At 48.6% G+C, this 16848-nt stretch overlaps 2 protein-coding genes across 3 annotated transcripts; one reads left to right on the top strand and one right to left on the bottom strand.

Annotated features, from left to right (window-relative positions):
• Positions 1 to 1182: 1182 nt before the first annotated feature.
• On the bottom strand, positions 1183 to 13015 carry fbrs (fibrosin). Of its 2 annotated transcripts, none has more exons than XM_084459727.1 (18): positions 11397 to 13015; positions 10313 to 10492; positions 9618 to 9653; positions 9476 to 9505; positions 9316 to 9364; positions 8743 to 9109; positions 8387 to 8601; positions 7474 to 7772; positions 7311 to 7355; positions 6811 to 6906; positions 6554 to 6637; positions 6260 to 6298; positions 5743 to 5814; positions 5342 to 5495; positions 5029 to 5109; positions 4680 to 4763; positions 4352 to 4565; positions 1183 to 4202 (listed from the first exon to the last, which is right to left on the bottom strand). In XM_084459727.1, the coding sequence occupies exons 1-18, from the start codon at positions 11703 to 11705 to the stop codon at positions 2516 to 2518; spliced, it is 4041 nt and encodes a 1346-aa protein (XP_084315853.1). In that variant the 5' UTR covers positions 11706 to 13015; the 3' UTR covers positions 1183 to 2515. The 2 variants fall into 2 exon arrangements, with proteins under 2 accessions (XP_084315853.1, XP_084315854.1); XM_084459728.1 differs by having other exon boundaries at positions 6554 to 6622.
• A 924-nt stretch (positions 13016 to 13939) lies between these two features.
• On the top strand, positions 13940 to 16843 carry chmp2a (charged multivesicular body protein 2A). Its single transcript, XM_084459748.1, has 6 exons — positions 13940 to 14062; positions 14464 to 14631; positions 14731 to 14910; positions 15118 to 15248; positions 15526 to 15587; positions 15732 to 16843. The coding sequence occupies exons 2-6, from the start codon at positions 14464 to 14466 to the stop codon at positions 15851 to 15853; spliced, it is 663 nt and encodes a 220-aa protein (XP_084315874.1). The 5' UTR covers positions 13940 to 14062; the 3' UTR covers positions 15854 to 16843.
• Positions 16844 to 16848: the final 5 nt, after the last annotated feature.

Below are 16848 nucleotides of genomic sequence, written 5' to 3'. Positions count from 1 at the left end.
GCCGCAAGGATGTTGTCCGGACCCGTAATGCGTAATTGACCGGTGACTCTGGGCTGGCAAACCGGCTCCTTGGACAACATGCATTGTGCAACTGCGTTGTCATTAATCCGTGGTGTATTGTGAAATGTCACTCTGTACACTTTCGCAAACATTACAATTGCAAACTGTCGGCAAACTGTCGGTGTCTATTGAATATTTTGGTTTGGTGTCCCTCAGCCAACAAGCCCCCCTGGCACCCCCCCACTACTTCCTCCATAGCCCCCCCCCCCCCTCTACATCCATGCCCCTCTCACGGCCGCCATCTTAAGTTCCCACCTACCTGAAATTTCCGACCACTTTTCTTTTACTAAATTCTTGTTGAAGGAGTCGTCATCCGCATAAAATCGTACTCAATCCGTGATGATAGTATTCCAAACTGTCTCTCGGTACCCAACGAGGTACATGTAGGTCCGTGGGAAGAAGTTGAAATACGGACCGAGGGAGAGTGGGTTCGGCTCGCCGAATCTAGCGGTTGCGGGGAGGAGACTTTAGACGCAGCGAAATGGTGGAGAACCACTGCTGACAGAGTGCAGAAGAAAGTATTCTCTCGCGAGAGGTTGTCCAGCGCGCCGCTTCAATTTTTGGGAACAGCACCCTAGAGTTGTCACTTTTATTATGGACTTCACATTACAATATCAGCAACAAAGGCGTATATAATTGATAATTTAAGAATTATATATTAAACTTTGTCTGAAGAATTTAATCCTCAATTCTGCCTTCAATGGGTCAGATAAATTAGTCTTTCTCTCATGTGTTAGATAATTAATTGGTGCCATAGACATGATGCACCTCATATTGTATCTGGTATCTTTTTCTGCTTGCAATGTGTGTGCCTTTATTCTCATGACAACCTTCAATTGATTTATAGGCTAATAGGAAATTATTTTATTTCTCAGACTGTGTGTATGCCATTAAAAAAATAAGATCACATGAATGATATTTATTGAGCTGCCATAAGTAATGAATTCTGAGCATGTATAGATGTAGACTTGTTTTGTGTATATCATAAGTCACGCCAAGACAACTAGACAAATGAGCCCAACACAATCAAGTAACCAACAATTCATTTAATAATTAATCTTTGTGGTCTCTAGGGAAGGAGTTGGAAAGGTATAAAATGGTCTTATTAAAATAATCGACCCAAAAGTCTTTTCCACCTCTCGATATACCCGCTGTCCAGTTGAGTCCTCACTCCTTTCACAAGTCTTTTTTCAGTTGTTCAGTACAGTAGACGCCCCATTCTTCCATCATGTATATAACTTATCTTTGTTTTCACTAAGCATCTCTGTAAACCGACTTGTTAGAGGGGTTACATAGTCCTAAAATGTGATGTAGGACACTGACACCAACACATACGCCCTCTCCGAATACGAATATATTCAAAGGTCTCCTCTATGAAGAGGCCATATGCTGTGACAGTTGCATCTTACGTTCTGAAGTATTATCTGTGAAGCAAGCCTTACACTTTTGCATGATTTGAACTTCTAACAGTCAGGGGAGTGCACTGGTGATACCTGAAACAATGACATAACATAACAGTGAATATATTTATTATCATTATAGAAGATAATTAATGTTAACAATAATAATTACAAAGGTAATTTCACTATACTACTATATTCTGGTCTTGCTCATATATTGAGTCAGAGAGGATCATGGGAAATATTTTCGTATACGTTTTAAAAGGTGTTCCACCCACAGCAAGTACAGTTCATATTGTCATTCATCCTCTCAAAAGAAGGTGGAGAATCTCATGTCACAAAAAAAGGTGTTGAAGTTGCAGAGTGGGGATCATTTTTGGGAGAAGCGGAGGTACAGATCATTACTGAGGTACAGATGCTCACTGTTCATTACAGACTTCCTTTTTCACCAGTATTCTGTCTCTTCACAATTACAGAGGACACAGAAAGAAAAAACATAGAAAAAACACCTAGTCACCCTCCCCGTTTGCCCTCATCCACAAAACATGTTAGGGCTTTATAATATCCCACGAATTAAAACGAGGAAAGGATGAACCAGTTACGCACATACAGAAAGTGCACCTCCCTCATCCGACCTGAAAAGGCTCACTTAAAAATATGATCATGTTAAACTGAAGAAAAACAAAAACAATTTCCTCTGCCTCTTCGAACAGCTACCATTATTGTATATCATATGGGATCACCGACAGCCTTCTTGAAATAAAAAATACACTAGGATGCACAGAAACCATGTACCTTAACATTGCACTGACAGAACCGTTGTGGATAATATACCGAGTCGCCCTGACAACTCGCGCGTTTCCCTCCCAGGCTTTCCTTGGCGGCCAATCACAAGCGCCCTTTTTTTGGGGGAAGCTGAAACCACGCATGGTTGTGTGCCTGAGAGAGCCTAGCGTATAGTTTGTGTGAGGGGTCGCCCCAGGTCAGGGGGCGGAGTAAGAGCAGCACAGTAATCTTGACATTTCCCTTGAGCTCCTCAGGCGAGCGTCCCAGTACTATCTGGATTCCCCATCTTTGTGGTTGCCGTACATCGCCAGGTCACCTGGCCCGAGTCTGGAGCCGCGAGGCGGGGTGGACGACCTGCTGGTCACCGAGGGAATGAGAGGCGGCGGCGCCCCGACGTTCAGAGCTCCCACCAGCCCCGCGGGGGATTTACCCATAACGCCGTTGGGCATGTGGTGCGGGTGCAAGGACCCCAGGCGCGCGTAGAGGCCGGGGTGGTGAGGCGAGGGGGCGGAGCCTCCAGGCTGGAGGTGGGCGTGGGAGAGCAGGCCGGAGTGGAGCTGCTCCAGGTGGGCGGCGTGGGAGGGGCCGGAGAGGTGGGAGGCGGAGAGGTGCGGGTGGGCGTGGGGGTGCATGCCGAAGTAGCGCGCCCTCTCGAAGTCCTCCCGCATGATTTGGGCGCGCTGCTCCTCGTCCATCAGGCTGCCGCTGGGCGGTCCCAGCTGCGGGGGCCTGTCGAAGTGGTGGGCCATCAGGCCGAACTCCTGCCGCACGGAGGCGGGGTTGGACGAGGTAGAGTTCTGAGGGTGGTGAGGGTTGGCGGCCGCCGCCGCCATGGCCGCCGCCCTCTCCGCCTCCAGGAAGCGCTGGGCGTGCTGGTGCTGTAGCAGCCGGGCCAGGTGGGGGTCCGAACGGAGTGCCAGATGGGGGTCCGAGCGAAGGGCCAGGTGCGGGTCGGACCGCATGGCCATGGCTTCCCTACGCTGCTGTTGCTGCTGCTGTTGTTGCTGCTGCTGCTGCTGCGCCGCCAGCTCCCTCCAGGGGTCCCAGGCGTGGAAGCCGTGGGGCCCCTGGGAGGGCCCCTGATGCGGACCGTGGGGGTGAGTGGCGAACCGTTCCCCTCCCGGGCCGATGACCAGCCCCCCGGCGCCGGCCGCGCTCCCCAGGTAAGCCTCGAGGGCGGCCTGGGCCCGGGAGCGCTCGAGCAGAGACAGCTGCGTGTGGTGAGGGGGGGGGTGCTGGGTGGGGGGGTGCTGGGTGGGGGGGGGCAGCTGGGGCCCGGGCGTGGGGGTCAGCGAGTGAGAGGAGGAGGACGGGGTGGCGGAGCGGTGGTGGTGGGGCCGGCTGTTGGGCCGGTCGTAGCCGTGGCCGGGCGCGGCCGGGGGCGGCAGGGAGATGGGGATGAGCTCCGGCTCCTCCTTCCGCTCCTCCTTCACTTTGACCTGAGGAGGGGCAGGAGGGAGGACGGGGGGTTTGGAGACCGGGGTGGTCCGGTCGGGCTTCTTGCCCTGGGACTGCGAGGTGACGGTGGCGGGGTGGCCGCCCTCTCTCTGGGAGTGGTGGGAGGGCTCGCCGTGGTGGCCGTGCGGCGCCGGGGGCTGCTGGCGGCCGCCGTACGGGTCCAGGGGGGAGGGGGCGGAGTGGGCCGAGGGCGGGGGGGTGGTGAGTACCGAGGAAGAGGAGGAGCGGGGCCTGTCTCTGTCCATCAGCAGAGAGGAAGAGCCCAGCGGAGGCGCCGCCCGCGAAGACGCATTCGAGAGCGGTCTCTTGTCCCCGTCTCTCTCCCGGTCCCTGTCCCTGTTCGGGTTGCGCGTCGGGTCTTCGCCGGGCCCGCCGTTCGCCGCCATGACGCCGCCGCCGTGCCCGTTCATGAGGGAGACGGGCGTGCTGCTGCGGAGCTTCTGGGGAGGGGCTACCGGGGACATGCGCACGGGCGGGCGACCATACAGCACATTGTCTCTGCAAAGAGAGAGAGAGGCGTTGAGAGGAAGAGATACGGACGGTTAGAGGACGATAAGACGTTTGAGCTCTCAATCCCAACATCAAGCACGGATTGCGATCAGTAGTTTAAATCGGGAAGTTCGGGCGATTCTATGTTCTTTATCTACCTGTCTTTCTCATCCTTGATGTGAAGGATCTCTCTCCTTTCCATGTCTTTGCCCCTGTCCCTCTCGTCCCTCTTGTCGGCGCCTTTGGCCCAGCTGGGGCCGGCGGTGAAGTTGGGGGGGGCCCCGTGCAGGCGGTTCCAGGGGTCGTGAGGGTTGTTGAGGCCCCCGACCACACCGGTAGGGGAGTCCTTGTGGCCGAACACGGAGCTGCTCGCTGAGAACGCAAAGACAAAACGAGCGTTAATGGGAGTGAGCTCGCGGCATATCACGGTCAGGACAGACGAGGGCGCTCGTCTTAGGGAAGGACGGTGACGGTGATGAGACTCACCCAGTGTGGGACTGCCCAGTCCTCCGAAGGCACTGGAGCCCAGGGCTCCCAGAGGGGTGAAGGGAGGGGAGCGGCCATATGGGTCTGCAACGCAACACACACACACACACACACAGACACACAGACACACAGACACACAGACACACAGACACACACACACACACACAGACACAGACACAGACACAGACACAGACACAGACACAGACACACAGACACAGACAGACAGACAGACACACACACACACACACACACACACACACACACACACACACACACACACTCTTGAGCGAGTGAATCAGCGTGAGGGTGTGTTTGATGGTACATGAGACCGTGTGAAGGACTCTCTTACCCATGTGTGCCCCCGGAGTGAGGAACGAGGTGTGGGGTGTTGATGGGGGGATGAAAGGGGATGAGGACGGATTGACTCCACCTGGAGGGAGGGATGAGGGACGTCAAGGCGAACGAGATTAAGCGACCCTCAGAACATAAGACACCTCTGCATAGACTTGTAAACACCGCACACTGAACATCAGGCCTGATGTGACGTGACGCTTTTGGACGACGTTAAATAGCTCGTCAGCGCAAAATCCGGCATAGACACATCCGTCCATCGTGACCCAAAGCCACATCCGTCCATCGTGAGAGCGCAGACACACACATACCAGGGGCCGTGAAGAGGCTGGCAGGCCGGTTCAGGTCGTGGGCAGAGGGAAGACCGCCACCCATGGGCCCCAGAGGACCGAGGCCCCCGGCTCCTGGAAGACGAGCCAGCAGCTCGTTGCGGAAGTCCAACTTGTGAGGATCAGCCTGCATAAGCTGAGACAAGAAGGGGGGGGGGGGGGGGGGCACGGTTAAAAACATGAGTAATCATGAAAACTCGCCATCTTATTTTAGAAATAAATGATTCGCTTTGCCACAAATGAAAATGATAGTGCTGGAGCTGCTTCTAAGTCCCTACGATCATGAGCGTCTCAGTCCATAGGATCATTATAAAATAACGATTAGATGGCTCTAGAAAGACATTTCAAAATAAGAGTACGTTTCACTAGTTCTACTAACATACCTTCACTTTCTTCTGATGGCTGAGGATCATCCAGGCCACGTGTACGTGCATCGCACACCACTTCCCTGGTTTCTGAATAGCGGGGAAACATAACGTTGAGACTTGTATTAAAATGTAAAGCTTCTGCTGCATCTTTAAATGTGGAATATTCTTCTGTATTGCACTGCATCAAAATGAGAATACGGATTTCAAGAGCTTGAGGAAAATTTCAGGTTAGTCAAGCAAGCATCGACTACTGTCCTATTGGCTGGTGAAAATAAAACAATCAATCATACTCAATCTTACTGGAATTGACAGAATGCCTCAGTCATTTTCAGAGAAGGTATGCGAGAAATAAAAAGAGTGCATGAGCTCACGTCTATATTCTGACATGCAAAATTATGAAAAAGTGGACTTGGTGTGCAAGGGCATTTAACTGATCGATACCATTGATCACGATCAAGAGTGAGTAAAGAGTAAGATAGTGTGAAGTAGTGAGGAGGTAAACGGGGTTTAGAAAGCAGCCGTATTTGCTTACATTACTGACTTTCAACGATGTCCCAAACGGATCAGTTAGCTAAAAGAGAACAGAATTGTAAACCACTTCGGTGAACACATTCGCCTCTTTGAGACTGTCTGTTTTCAGCCTGTCCTCCGCTGACTACGGCCCATGTCTTTGCACATCATGTCTAAGTGGTCACGTCTCTAAATCTTAGTGCCGTCCAAAAGCACTGACTACTAAAAAAACACACAAACAGCTGTTGCAATTAACAATCGTCAACACAGAATCAAGATGCCGCAGTTTCAGCGAACACGGGCGCGTCGTCGTTACCCTCGGGTCTTTGGGTTGCAGGTGGTGAGGCACGACCCCCAGGCGAGCGTTCATCTCTGGACCCGTTCCCTGGGGGACAAGGGGCTGTCAAACACAGCACACTTTGAGCTAGGAACCAAAAGACCTACTGTGCACGCCATCTTAGCTAACACCAATAGTAAAACAGACAGAATGTTTATCTAAAAATAAATCTTATGACGCATGTTGTGCGTCAATGGCAGCCATACGATAGATGGGCTTATTGCATTGATTCTCACCTTCGGCTGGAAGGCTCCTTGCAGGGAGCCGAAGGGCCCGGTGGGGGGGATGACCGGCTGGATGCCTGGCACTGAGGGAGGGTACTGTGGGAAGAACTACATCAGCCAAAGACAAACACAGAAACTGGTTAAAACCAGTGGTGCTACACACAGAAACAGGGGTGAAAATTAACTTTTTGGCTCACGGTGAGTCACCTGCCAAGGGGACTGTAGATAAAAAAATCTACCGGCCATTTTATTTTATTTTTTCAGATAGCCTTCCGAAATCTAGACGCCAATTGGAAATTTTACCGGCATTTGGCCGGTGGCAGTCGTTAATTTTCAGCCCTGCACAGAAATACCCCTGAAGACCATGGAGGTGTGAGCAAACGGACTTCAGGCGAAGTGACACGGTCAATTTCCCTCGCCTTGTCGAGAGTGACTCTTTTTTTCTTTTCTTTTGTCTCTTTTATCAAGGTGTGTCATGCGTGCGTCGGTGTGCTATCTGAATGGGAACTCACAGTGTGTCGGTAAAGCCCCTCCATCTTGCCAGCATACTTCTCGAACTAAAAGACAAAAAAAGGGAGGTTACGTTAGCAGAACACGGTACAGCGGCGCTCCGAACCCCAACAGAAAAGCGGGCGCTACTCTCCGACGCCTCGGACGTCGAGGGACGCGTCTCACCAGAGGCGGCGCCGTCGCCGTGGGGTGCAGGAAGGGCGTGAAGTGTTGGTGGGTGTGCGTGTGCTGGTGCTGGTGGTTGTGCTGATGGAACTGGAAGGCCAGCGGCTGGATGCTGGGCTGGGCCTGGGGCGTCCGGCCAGACGAGCCGGAGCTGGAGCTGGAGGCCGACGGACCCCCGGGCGTGGACCGCCCCGCCCCCCCGCCGTTGGCCTCGGCGCTGGGGACGCTGCGCCTGCCCTCGCGCTCCGCCTGGGACGCCAGGAAGTGGGAGTTGAGGCCGTGGCGTAGCAGGTCCTGGTCTGTAACGGACGGGAAGACGTGAAGAGGAAATGAGAGGAATATCAATTAGGAGGAAATGGAGCTTTAATAATTATGTAGTCTCAACGCCAGACCCATGAGAGCTCTTTCTCTTATACGCTACGTAAGCTACGCTGACTACGTTACTGCACGCTGCAGATCTCTCTATGGGTCTGGGACACTTCGGGCAAAAACCTGGTGCTCAAATCCTGGCAATTCATTGGTTTCGCAGGAATCTCTGCGACACCAATCAGTAACGACTTTCGCAATGAGGCGTTCCCACCCATAGGTATGCCCCGCCCATCTAACTTGAGCTACGACCTGTCACTCTTTCAATTATGACCCGTCGATACGCCCTCAGAACACCAGTTTGAGAGGCAGCGAAGCGACACAGACTCTATTATGTAGTATGCGGAGCGCAGCGATTCAACTTAATATTTGAGTCTATGAGAGAGACTAGTAATTATGCAACGCGACAGTAAGCGAGCCGGCGAAATGAAGACCACAGACTGTGAAATGAGTCCAAACCCAGCCGTTTGCGATTCGATCTAACAACCGTTGGGTCTACTGCGTTAGCGTGCGGTTAGGAGGACAGGGGTGTGTCCGCTGCCCGTACCTGATGCCGTGTGGGAGGAGACCTGGAGAAGAGGGGGAGGAGGGGGCAGGCCGGGGGAGGAGTTGAACAGGGGGCCGGAGCCAGCGCGCGACGGGGGGCGGAGAGATCCGGACGACCCCTGGCCTCTGATGAGCGACATGCTGGTGGAGGGGGTGGGCGGCCGCAACGAGGAGGCGGCGGCCGATGACGACGGGGGCTTGACTGAGGTACCGCTTCTACAAGGGTTAACAAAAAAACAGGGAGAGGAGTTCGGATTACGGCGTTGATATTTTCCAAACGTCCACCATAGCTGCTTTCCAAAGCAGCCTGGGGCACTTGAAAGTGATCCACATGGCCGGGATTCACCGCGGACCGACCTGTTGTTGATCCCCATGTTGTAGATGGACTGGGGCCGCCCGGGGAAGCTGAGGAAGGGCTTGTGTTTGGACAGCGAGGGGCTGGGCTCGTGGCGGTGGTGGTGGAAGCCGTTGTTGCCGTTGAGGTGGCTTGGCCGGGAGGCGGCGGCCGGGGAGTGGGAAGGCAGGCAGGAGGAGGAGGAGGAGGAGGAAGAGGTAGAAGAAGAGACGGGCTCGGGGTAAGGCGGCTCCAGGCTCCGCTCCTGGCTGCGCTCGAGTCCGGAGACGCGCGGCGTGACCATGAGCCGAGACAGGCCGCAGCGGGCCGGAAGAGGAGGGCAGCCTTTGGCCATAGAGGAGACCATGCTCACAGGGGCAGGCTCCAGAACTGGGGGGACAAAGAAAGCACTGAATTAGGTTCCAATTCATCTCAATCGGATCTGCTCCAAAGCTGAGTCAGCAAGTATTCCACACCAAAACACTGAAATCTACTTCAAACATGTGTTTCAAGGTATGTTTCGTTTGTATTTCTCAATAAAGGCCTTATTATAGAGTGAGGCAGAGAGCTATGTAAAAGACGGAACTCAATTTTACCTTTCCTTGTACTGACAGTGAACATTGGATCCATGTCATTGTCGGAGGCCTGGAGAGATGAGGAAAGAGAAAATTAATAAACTTGATGAGCACGAACACTAGCATTCCTCCTCCAGTGAATCACAAACTTGACAAGTCATTTGATGCGAACAGCACCCACCTTATCCGCTGATTCACTCTCTGTGTCACACTGAAAGGCAACAGAAAACCGTCGATCAAGATTTTAATCTCTCACCGCAACGGATAGTGTTCGGACGGAGTAAGCGTTCAACGTGTACATTAAGCGGCGCAATAAAACTCACGATGTAGCCAGTCTCCAGCAGTAGAATCCCTCCGCCCTAGAAGAACCATTAGAAGGTTACGCATGTCATTGTCACTTCTCCATGGGTGACGGCACAGTACACAGATGCATATTTTATAATGTAGGCGTGAAAGAAATGGATAGAAGGTCCAACAAGGATCCATACAGAGTAAAGCGGCTTAGTTCAGGTGAGGTAGCCTCACTAGCCAACGCCCGCCTTCTACACCTTTTCAGAACAGTGAAAATGTGTGTATGCGCAGATTAGCTGTCATCTATTCAGACAGGAACCTCACAAAATATCAGCACTAGTCCTGCACGGAATAAACCCACCCTAAACCAGCAAGGCACACTACACCCTCCCTATGGTTACCATGACTCCTAGGAGGATCAACACTGTAATTTCACCTTGGGGGATCAATAAAATACTACATACCTACCTAGGAGCTGGCACTACTAAGCGCAATTACACACCAGGTGTGCAGGTCTGCTTCCAGTAAGCCATGACCGCGTTCATGACATCATAGTGTGAATACTTGACAGACCAGCTAACTCTCACTACAATAATGAGCGGTTCACTAGCAAGGCGCAGACGCGACTGGTTTATTGCACCAGACGTCTGACTGTTACAGTACATACAAACGTGGCAAGACGAACTCGGCCAACAGAAAGCTCATACGCCCATATCTCGTGCCACACCTTCACATTCGTCTTCCTTCTCTTCTTCCTATTCCTGTTCCAGCAACTGCGGGAATAGCTGGGCGGGGCCCCTTCCTCTGGCTCCGAGAGCAGCCCGCCACCGTTCTGCTCGGGGCCCCTCTTCCTCTTCCTTCCCATAAGCATAGCAGCGCGCTGTGTGGGCTTCAGAGAACAGTCCATCTGAGGAGAGAAAACATCTCTGTTTACCTGTCAATATAAACAATTAGGCTACTGTGTTGAAAATGGCAACTGTAGGTGTTGATTGATTTTCTGGTTATTTTCCAGGCACGGCAGTAAGAGGGATCTCTTTTGTCTAGAGATAAGTGGGAGTAGAGCACTTTTGAACCCATTGCTTGTCAGGTTCTGTTTTCGTGTTGAAAATTGGGTCTTCACAAATATTCAAATGACCATTGTAAGTAGAGTCTAGATGTCTGCCTCTCTAGAGGACCATCTGTCACTGTGCTGGATTTCAACTGCATGCTGCTGCACTGTACAGGCCCTTCAAAGTAAAGCAGAGGCAAGAAATGCTAATGTGTGTAGCCTACCGCATGGCGCTCACTGACCTATAGTCTAGAAATATAATTAGTATTATGTTGGCAGTCAAGCACGCAATTTGTGTGCTCAATCACTTTGTTTGGTTTAATGAGTTGCTTTTTAGGCCCAGATAATTCATCAACTCTTGGTGCTAAGTGGACATGAATAATTCTGGTCATTTAGATGCATCAGAAGAGATTGCTCAGGGTCTAATGACTCTAGTTGTTGATTGGATTGGTTGTTCTAAGTGTAGCCTAGTGAGAATAGAAGGAAGTTCAATCTACAACCCCAAAGAGAAAGTCTCATTGAGAGGCCCAAGTAGGGAGGGAGTCATGTATTCAATATGTTGGTGCAAATGGCAACAAATCAGTGAGGAAAGGCATAAATCATATGCATTGTTGTATTTTAGTATGACAGATTAAAGGGCACGTCTAGTCAGGGCTTAATATGATGGATTGTCACAGGCTGCTTACTTATGTCTGTAATGTGAGTGATGTAGCATTCCATCATGTCTGGCTTTTCTAGTCTGGGATTTGAGGTCCAATCTTACCTCCAAGGCCTCAAAGCTTATGAAGCTGGCAATGGCGAAGCCATCGATTATATCCTCTTCGCAGGACACCGATTCTCGCTTCCTTCGACGCGGAGGCCTGTGCCTCACACCGGGGAAGCCGGGTCGACATACTCTCCCACCGGGACCGAGAACAGAGTTGGCTCCGCAGACCTCCCGGTCCGAGGCCGAGGAGGGGGATGTGGCCCGCTGATCAGCGAGGTCTACTCTTCTCCTGCGCCGTTCTCTGTCGCGCTGAGATCGGGACCGTCGGCTCTGTCTGAACCCACCGCCTCGACTCGGACCGTCCATAGCAAAACAGCACCTAGTCCCAGTCCAGTCGAAGGCACTTTTTTAAAATCCCGGTCCGGTCGAAGGCACTCTTCTCAACCTCAAAACTACCACCACCACACAGGCCCACACGGGAGCCTCTGTTTAAAATGGCGTGAATATCAGTCTTATTATTTTGCGTCTTTTGAGAACATTATCAAAGCCCCAGAGCCTGTCTTTCGGTGATTTCTTAATGTCATGTCAGTGCACTTGGATGCAAAACTTCTTCCCACCGCAGAATTTATAGTGCTGCTTCTGTTCATGAGGATATAAGTCCCAAATGTCAAGACATAGCTGATTCTCTCAAAGAATGCGTATGTAAACACAAATGACAAGCCCAGACAGACTGACGAGCACTACGAATATGTAGGCTACATCACCAATGTATGCAAAAATAGATATATTTCAATGCAATGTCATTATAACTGATGCACCTACTTACTGTGAAATATCCAAATGAACCCTGTCCCTGATCTCAATTTCGGCACACGCCGTCAAATAGCCACTAATAGCCTAGCATGCTAACTTAGCATCAGCTAGCTAGCTCTAACCACGCCAATTAACTTGACTAGCTAGCTAGATAGCATAAATGCTAAGTTATAAATACCTATAATTAGCTACTTAAAGATATTACCCAAAGAAAACACCTGTCTTTTTTAAGAAATACAGCCAAGATAACTAGCTAATGTGTCTTATTGGTAGGCTTAGCTAGCTGATTAGCATGTCTAACACTACTTTAATGTACCACACAGCCAGATAATGTTAGTTTGCTATGAATAATATTTAATTTAAACCTGTCAAATAGACCCGAGTTGCAGAAAATATATAAGTTAAGATGGCTAGCTAGCCTACTAGCTCACAATATCCTGCAGTGGCTGGGTGGGCGATAATGGGCCCCGATACAAATGGTTGAATTCGCATCAAAGAAAGGCGTAGCTAAGCTAGCTAATGCTAAAATAGCCCTCTATCTAACTAATCCACAAACAAAAAAAGCGATTAATCTGTTTTATACCGAGACTGGTGTTGTGTGGTGACTGTTTGGCCACCACCCATCCGTGTGTTATCGAGGTTGTTTGTTCCTAGATCAATTTGTTTTCGCCCTCCAGATCCCATTAACCAACAAAAATTATTAAAGGCCCCAAACTGAAGCCTCGGTCTTGATTTCCATGGACGAGAGTGTTGACCAAGACTCTCTGGGGCTGGGCACCTCCTTCCAAGCAGCCTCCCTGTAATCCAATGAGTCTGGGGAAGTTGTAATTCTCGTTTCCGGTTGAACTATCTCTACTAACCAGTCGTCAATACTTATTGAATAGCACGGAATGGATCTCGTTCAGTCTTTTTGTTGATCTCGATCTGGCAAAACATGAAGATTTAGGAGACACTAAAGACAGTGTCAGCGGTAGTGCATTGTGTGCTACGGAGAACCTCCTTTCTTCCTCTGGAATCATAATAGTTGCACATTGAGACCATTGCAAGTGAGTTACTGCCACCAAGTGGAGAGTTGGTTGTTGGATGTAAGGAGAGATCCGGTTGCCAGAAAGTCTTTTATCATACATTCAAGGGTTTTTATTGTATTTCATTCCATGAAAAGTATCTCTATAACGAAGACAAGGTCCTTGCTGCACTCATCAATTCACACATCCAGGGCAATAGCGAGTAGCACAATATCTTGGCTGATTTTTTGGGGCGCACATGCTCTCAAATAATTTACTATGGGACACACTTCAAGGATTGAAAGTGGGATCTGTCAACGGAGGTAAAGTAGGATCCATTTTCAACAATCCCAGTCAGAAGGATCATCCTTGTGGACACCACTACAGCTTTTTTTTTTTTTTTTAATTCAAAGATGCAGAAATATACAAAGCAATGTATACAAAATATAACAATATATATATATATATATATATATATATATACATACACATACATACACATGAACAAAACACAATACACCAGGGGAAAAACTCATTACATAAAGACCTCAAAAGCATTACGGAGATACAAGGACTTGGAAGCCTTTTTGTTCATGGAGAATTCAATCGAATCAAAGTACAAGGACACTTCTTTTATAAACACAAGAAAAAGTGGAGTTCTTCCAGTGAAACCACCACTACAGCTCATATCCATGTTTCACTGAAAAACACGTCAATATCTATGTTACCGAAATCGATGCGTCTATGACGTTTCGCATTACGTCATATCCTCAAACTGTCTTATGCGGAAGTGTGTGGAAGAAGAAAACAAGTAGGGGAAAAACCAACAAAGGTCTATCAACCTTAATCTGCTCTGGGGCTGTTATTGTTTGGACATTTACAGCCGTATAAAAGGATTTACACAAGGTAAGATAAAACTGAATAACGACCAGCTCGATGACTGTCATACTAGGAATATAAACTTACCGATACAGGAAGCAAACAAACAGTAGCTAGCTAGTGAGCTACTAGCTGACGTCTAAAAATGGACATTACCAGATAGGGACGCTATGTGTCATGATCCGTAGGCCTGTTTATGAAACGTGTAACGTTGCTAGCCAAGTGAGCACGTTATTAGGAAATCGAAACTACTTCATTTTGCTTTACTGTATATTTCCCCTAACATTTCGTGGTGTAAAGTTAGCTACCACCTCGGGGAAACAAGCCTCTTATGAAGAAGACGCCTCTAGTGATAACACAACAAGGTCAGATAGATTGTAGCAAAGCCCAATGGTGTTTCTGAGTGGTGTTTGTGATTTGTCTTCTAGATGGACTTCCTGTTTGGGAAAAGGAAGACTCCAGAGGAGATGCTGAGGCAGAATCAGAGAGCCCTGACTCGAGCCATGAGAGATCTGGACAGAGAGCGCCAGAGATTGGAGCAACAGGAGAAGAAAATCATCGCTGACATTAAGAAAATGGCCAAACAGGGACAGATGGTGAGCTAGTTGAGAGCACAAATGAGTTCAAATGGGAAATATCTTCGTGTTGTGTTAATTTTACTCAGTCACTCACTCATGCACATACACTATTTGCAGGATGCGGTCAAGATTATGGCAAAGGACTTGGTTCGCACAAGGCGCTATGTGAAGAAATTCATCATGATGAGGGCAAATATCCAGGCAGTTAGTCTGAAAATTCAGACGCTCAAGTCCAACAATAGCATGGCCCAAGCAATGAAAGGAGTCACCAAAGCCATGGCTACCATGAACAGACAGGTGAGCACAAAATACTATAATTCATTAGTTACAATTACACTCTGGTCAGTTCAAACATCACATTCTTGTTATCTTGTTACCAGTGGAAATGTAACAATAGGCTCACATTTTAATTGCTCTACACTACATTCTCTCTCTCTCTCTCTCTCTCTCTCTCTCTCTCTCTTTCTCCCCCCCCCCCCTGTCTTTCTGTCTTCCTCTACACAGTTGAAATTGCCACAGATTCAGAAGATCATGATGGATTTTGAGCGGCAGAGTGAAATCATGGACATGAAGGAGGAGATGATGAATGACGCAATAGATGATGCCATGGGTGATGAGGATGACGAGGAAGAGACGTAAGGGAAAACAAAATACAGAAAAAAAATATCCCCAGCTGCATGTGTCAGGAGGAAACATCTAAATGTAATGTTTCCAAAGCACTGGTCAGAGTCTCACCGGATGTAGGTTTTGGAGATAAGCCTTGTCATTAGGAAGCGGAAGAATCTCCCTGGACCAATCACTGGTAACAGGAGATTCTGAGATTCACACCAATCAAGCAGCAGAGGACAGTAGAGATCACTCATGAACCTGCACCGCCTTACTTCACCACCTGGGTGTGATTTTTTTTCACAGTGATGCTGTTGTGTCCCAAGTGCTGGATGAACTAGGCCTCAATCTGTCCGACGAACTCTCAAGTAAGGGATACCATCTAACTTTTGCAATAAGTTGAGAAGTCATCCACCTGAATGACACAGGGATTCATAATAGTATGGTCTTCAAGATTGTATATGAGCACATCATCTGATCAATCATTCTTATTGTTCTTAATGTTCATTTAGATCTGCCGTCCACTGGAGGTAGCCTGTCGGTCGCGGGAGGGAAGAAAGCTGAGCCCCAAGCGGCCCTGGCAGATGCAGATGCTGACCTGGAAGAGAGGCTGAATAACCTCAGGAGAGACTGAGAATGGAGCAAGTGACGGAGAACAGCGCGTTGGCGTTAATACAGATTCAAGTGTACTCAGATTTCTGTATCTAGATTTCTTGGGGAAGGGAGTTCGAGCCACACTGGAAGGGTTCAGTGAGAAATCCATGTTTATTAAGGTGTATGGCTTTTTTGTTTGCTGGTTCTTTTATTACTTTTGTGCAGTATGTATATCTTTTTATCAGTGACACACACAGATTTGTGTGCTACGGCGAACCTTGTGTACGTGGTTGTTCTTACAAAAATATTTGCTGAATGCCAAATGAAACGTTCAATTTGAAGGTGAAAAATGAATAAAGTGAGTGTAAATACTGTACCAACACCCAAGGGCATGTTATTTACATGTAATTTGAACACTAATTATTAAAGTTATATGAAATTAGATTATACAGTATTATTAAGCCGTTTTGTATGTTAATATGTGCAAATATCACTACATTTGTATAACCTGAGCTTCATAATAGTATGCCTGATTTTAGATATTAACATCACTGCTTAATAATGATGTACCATCTGTGACTTAGATTTTCATTATATCATTTTTTGTGTGGGAATTGAACCTAGTTCATGCATAGAGTGGAACTATCAATTGTATTTGTGTGAGTTAGATGACACAGGTCAACAGATGTTTCAACAATACTCAAGTGGCTAAAGTATGGGATGTTCCTCGAATCCAAATGATTAAAAGGAGGGCACTCACTGTGGTGCCTGGTAAATATAGTTACCCTTCATGTTCAAAACGTATCTTGGGTTTTGGTAATAATCGACAAAGTATTGAAATGTTGATGGAGGGTGTAGTTTATATTTTTGAGAAATTCTGGCCTATTTGCCTTCCTTTATCCAATAAACTTTTTTTTTCACATTTGACATTGAGGGTCTGGTTGTCAAATTTGTAGTAGTTAATCCAAGGATGAAACATTTAAGACTTGACAATGTTTAAGATATGTTAATTTTATTCCAAAACAAACTTGTCAA

The sequence above is a fragment of the Borostomias antarcticus genome, assembly GCF_949987555.1.
Source record: "Borostomias antarcticus genome assembly, chromosome: 29".
NCBI classification, from domain to species: domain Eukaryota; kingdom Metazoa; phylum Chordata; class Actinopteri; order Stomiiformes; family Stomiidae; genus Borostomias; species Borostomias antarcticus.
This window is presented reverse-complemented; position numbering and strand designations above follow the sequence as displayed.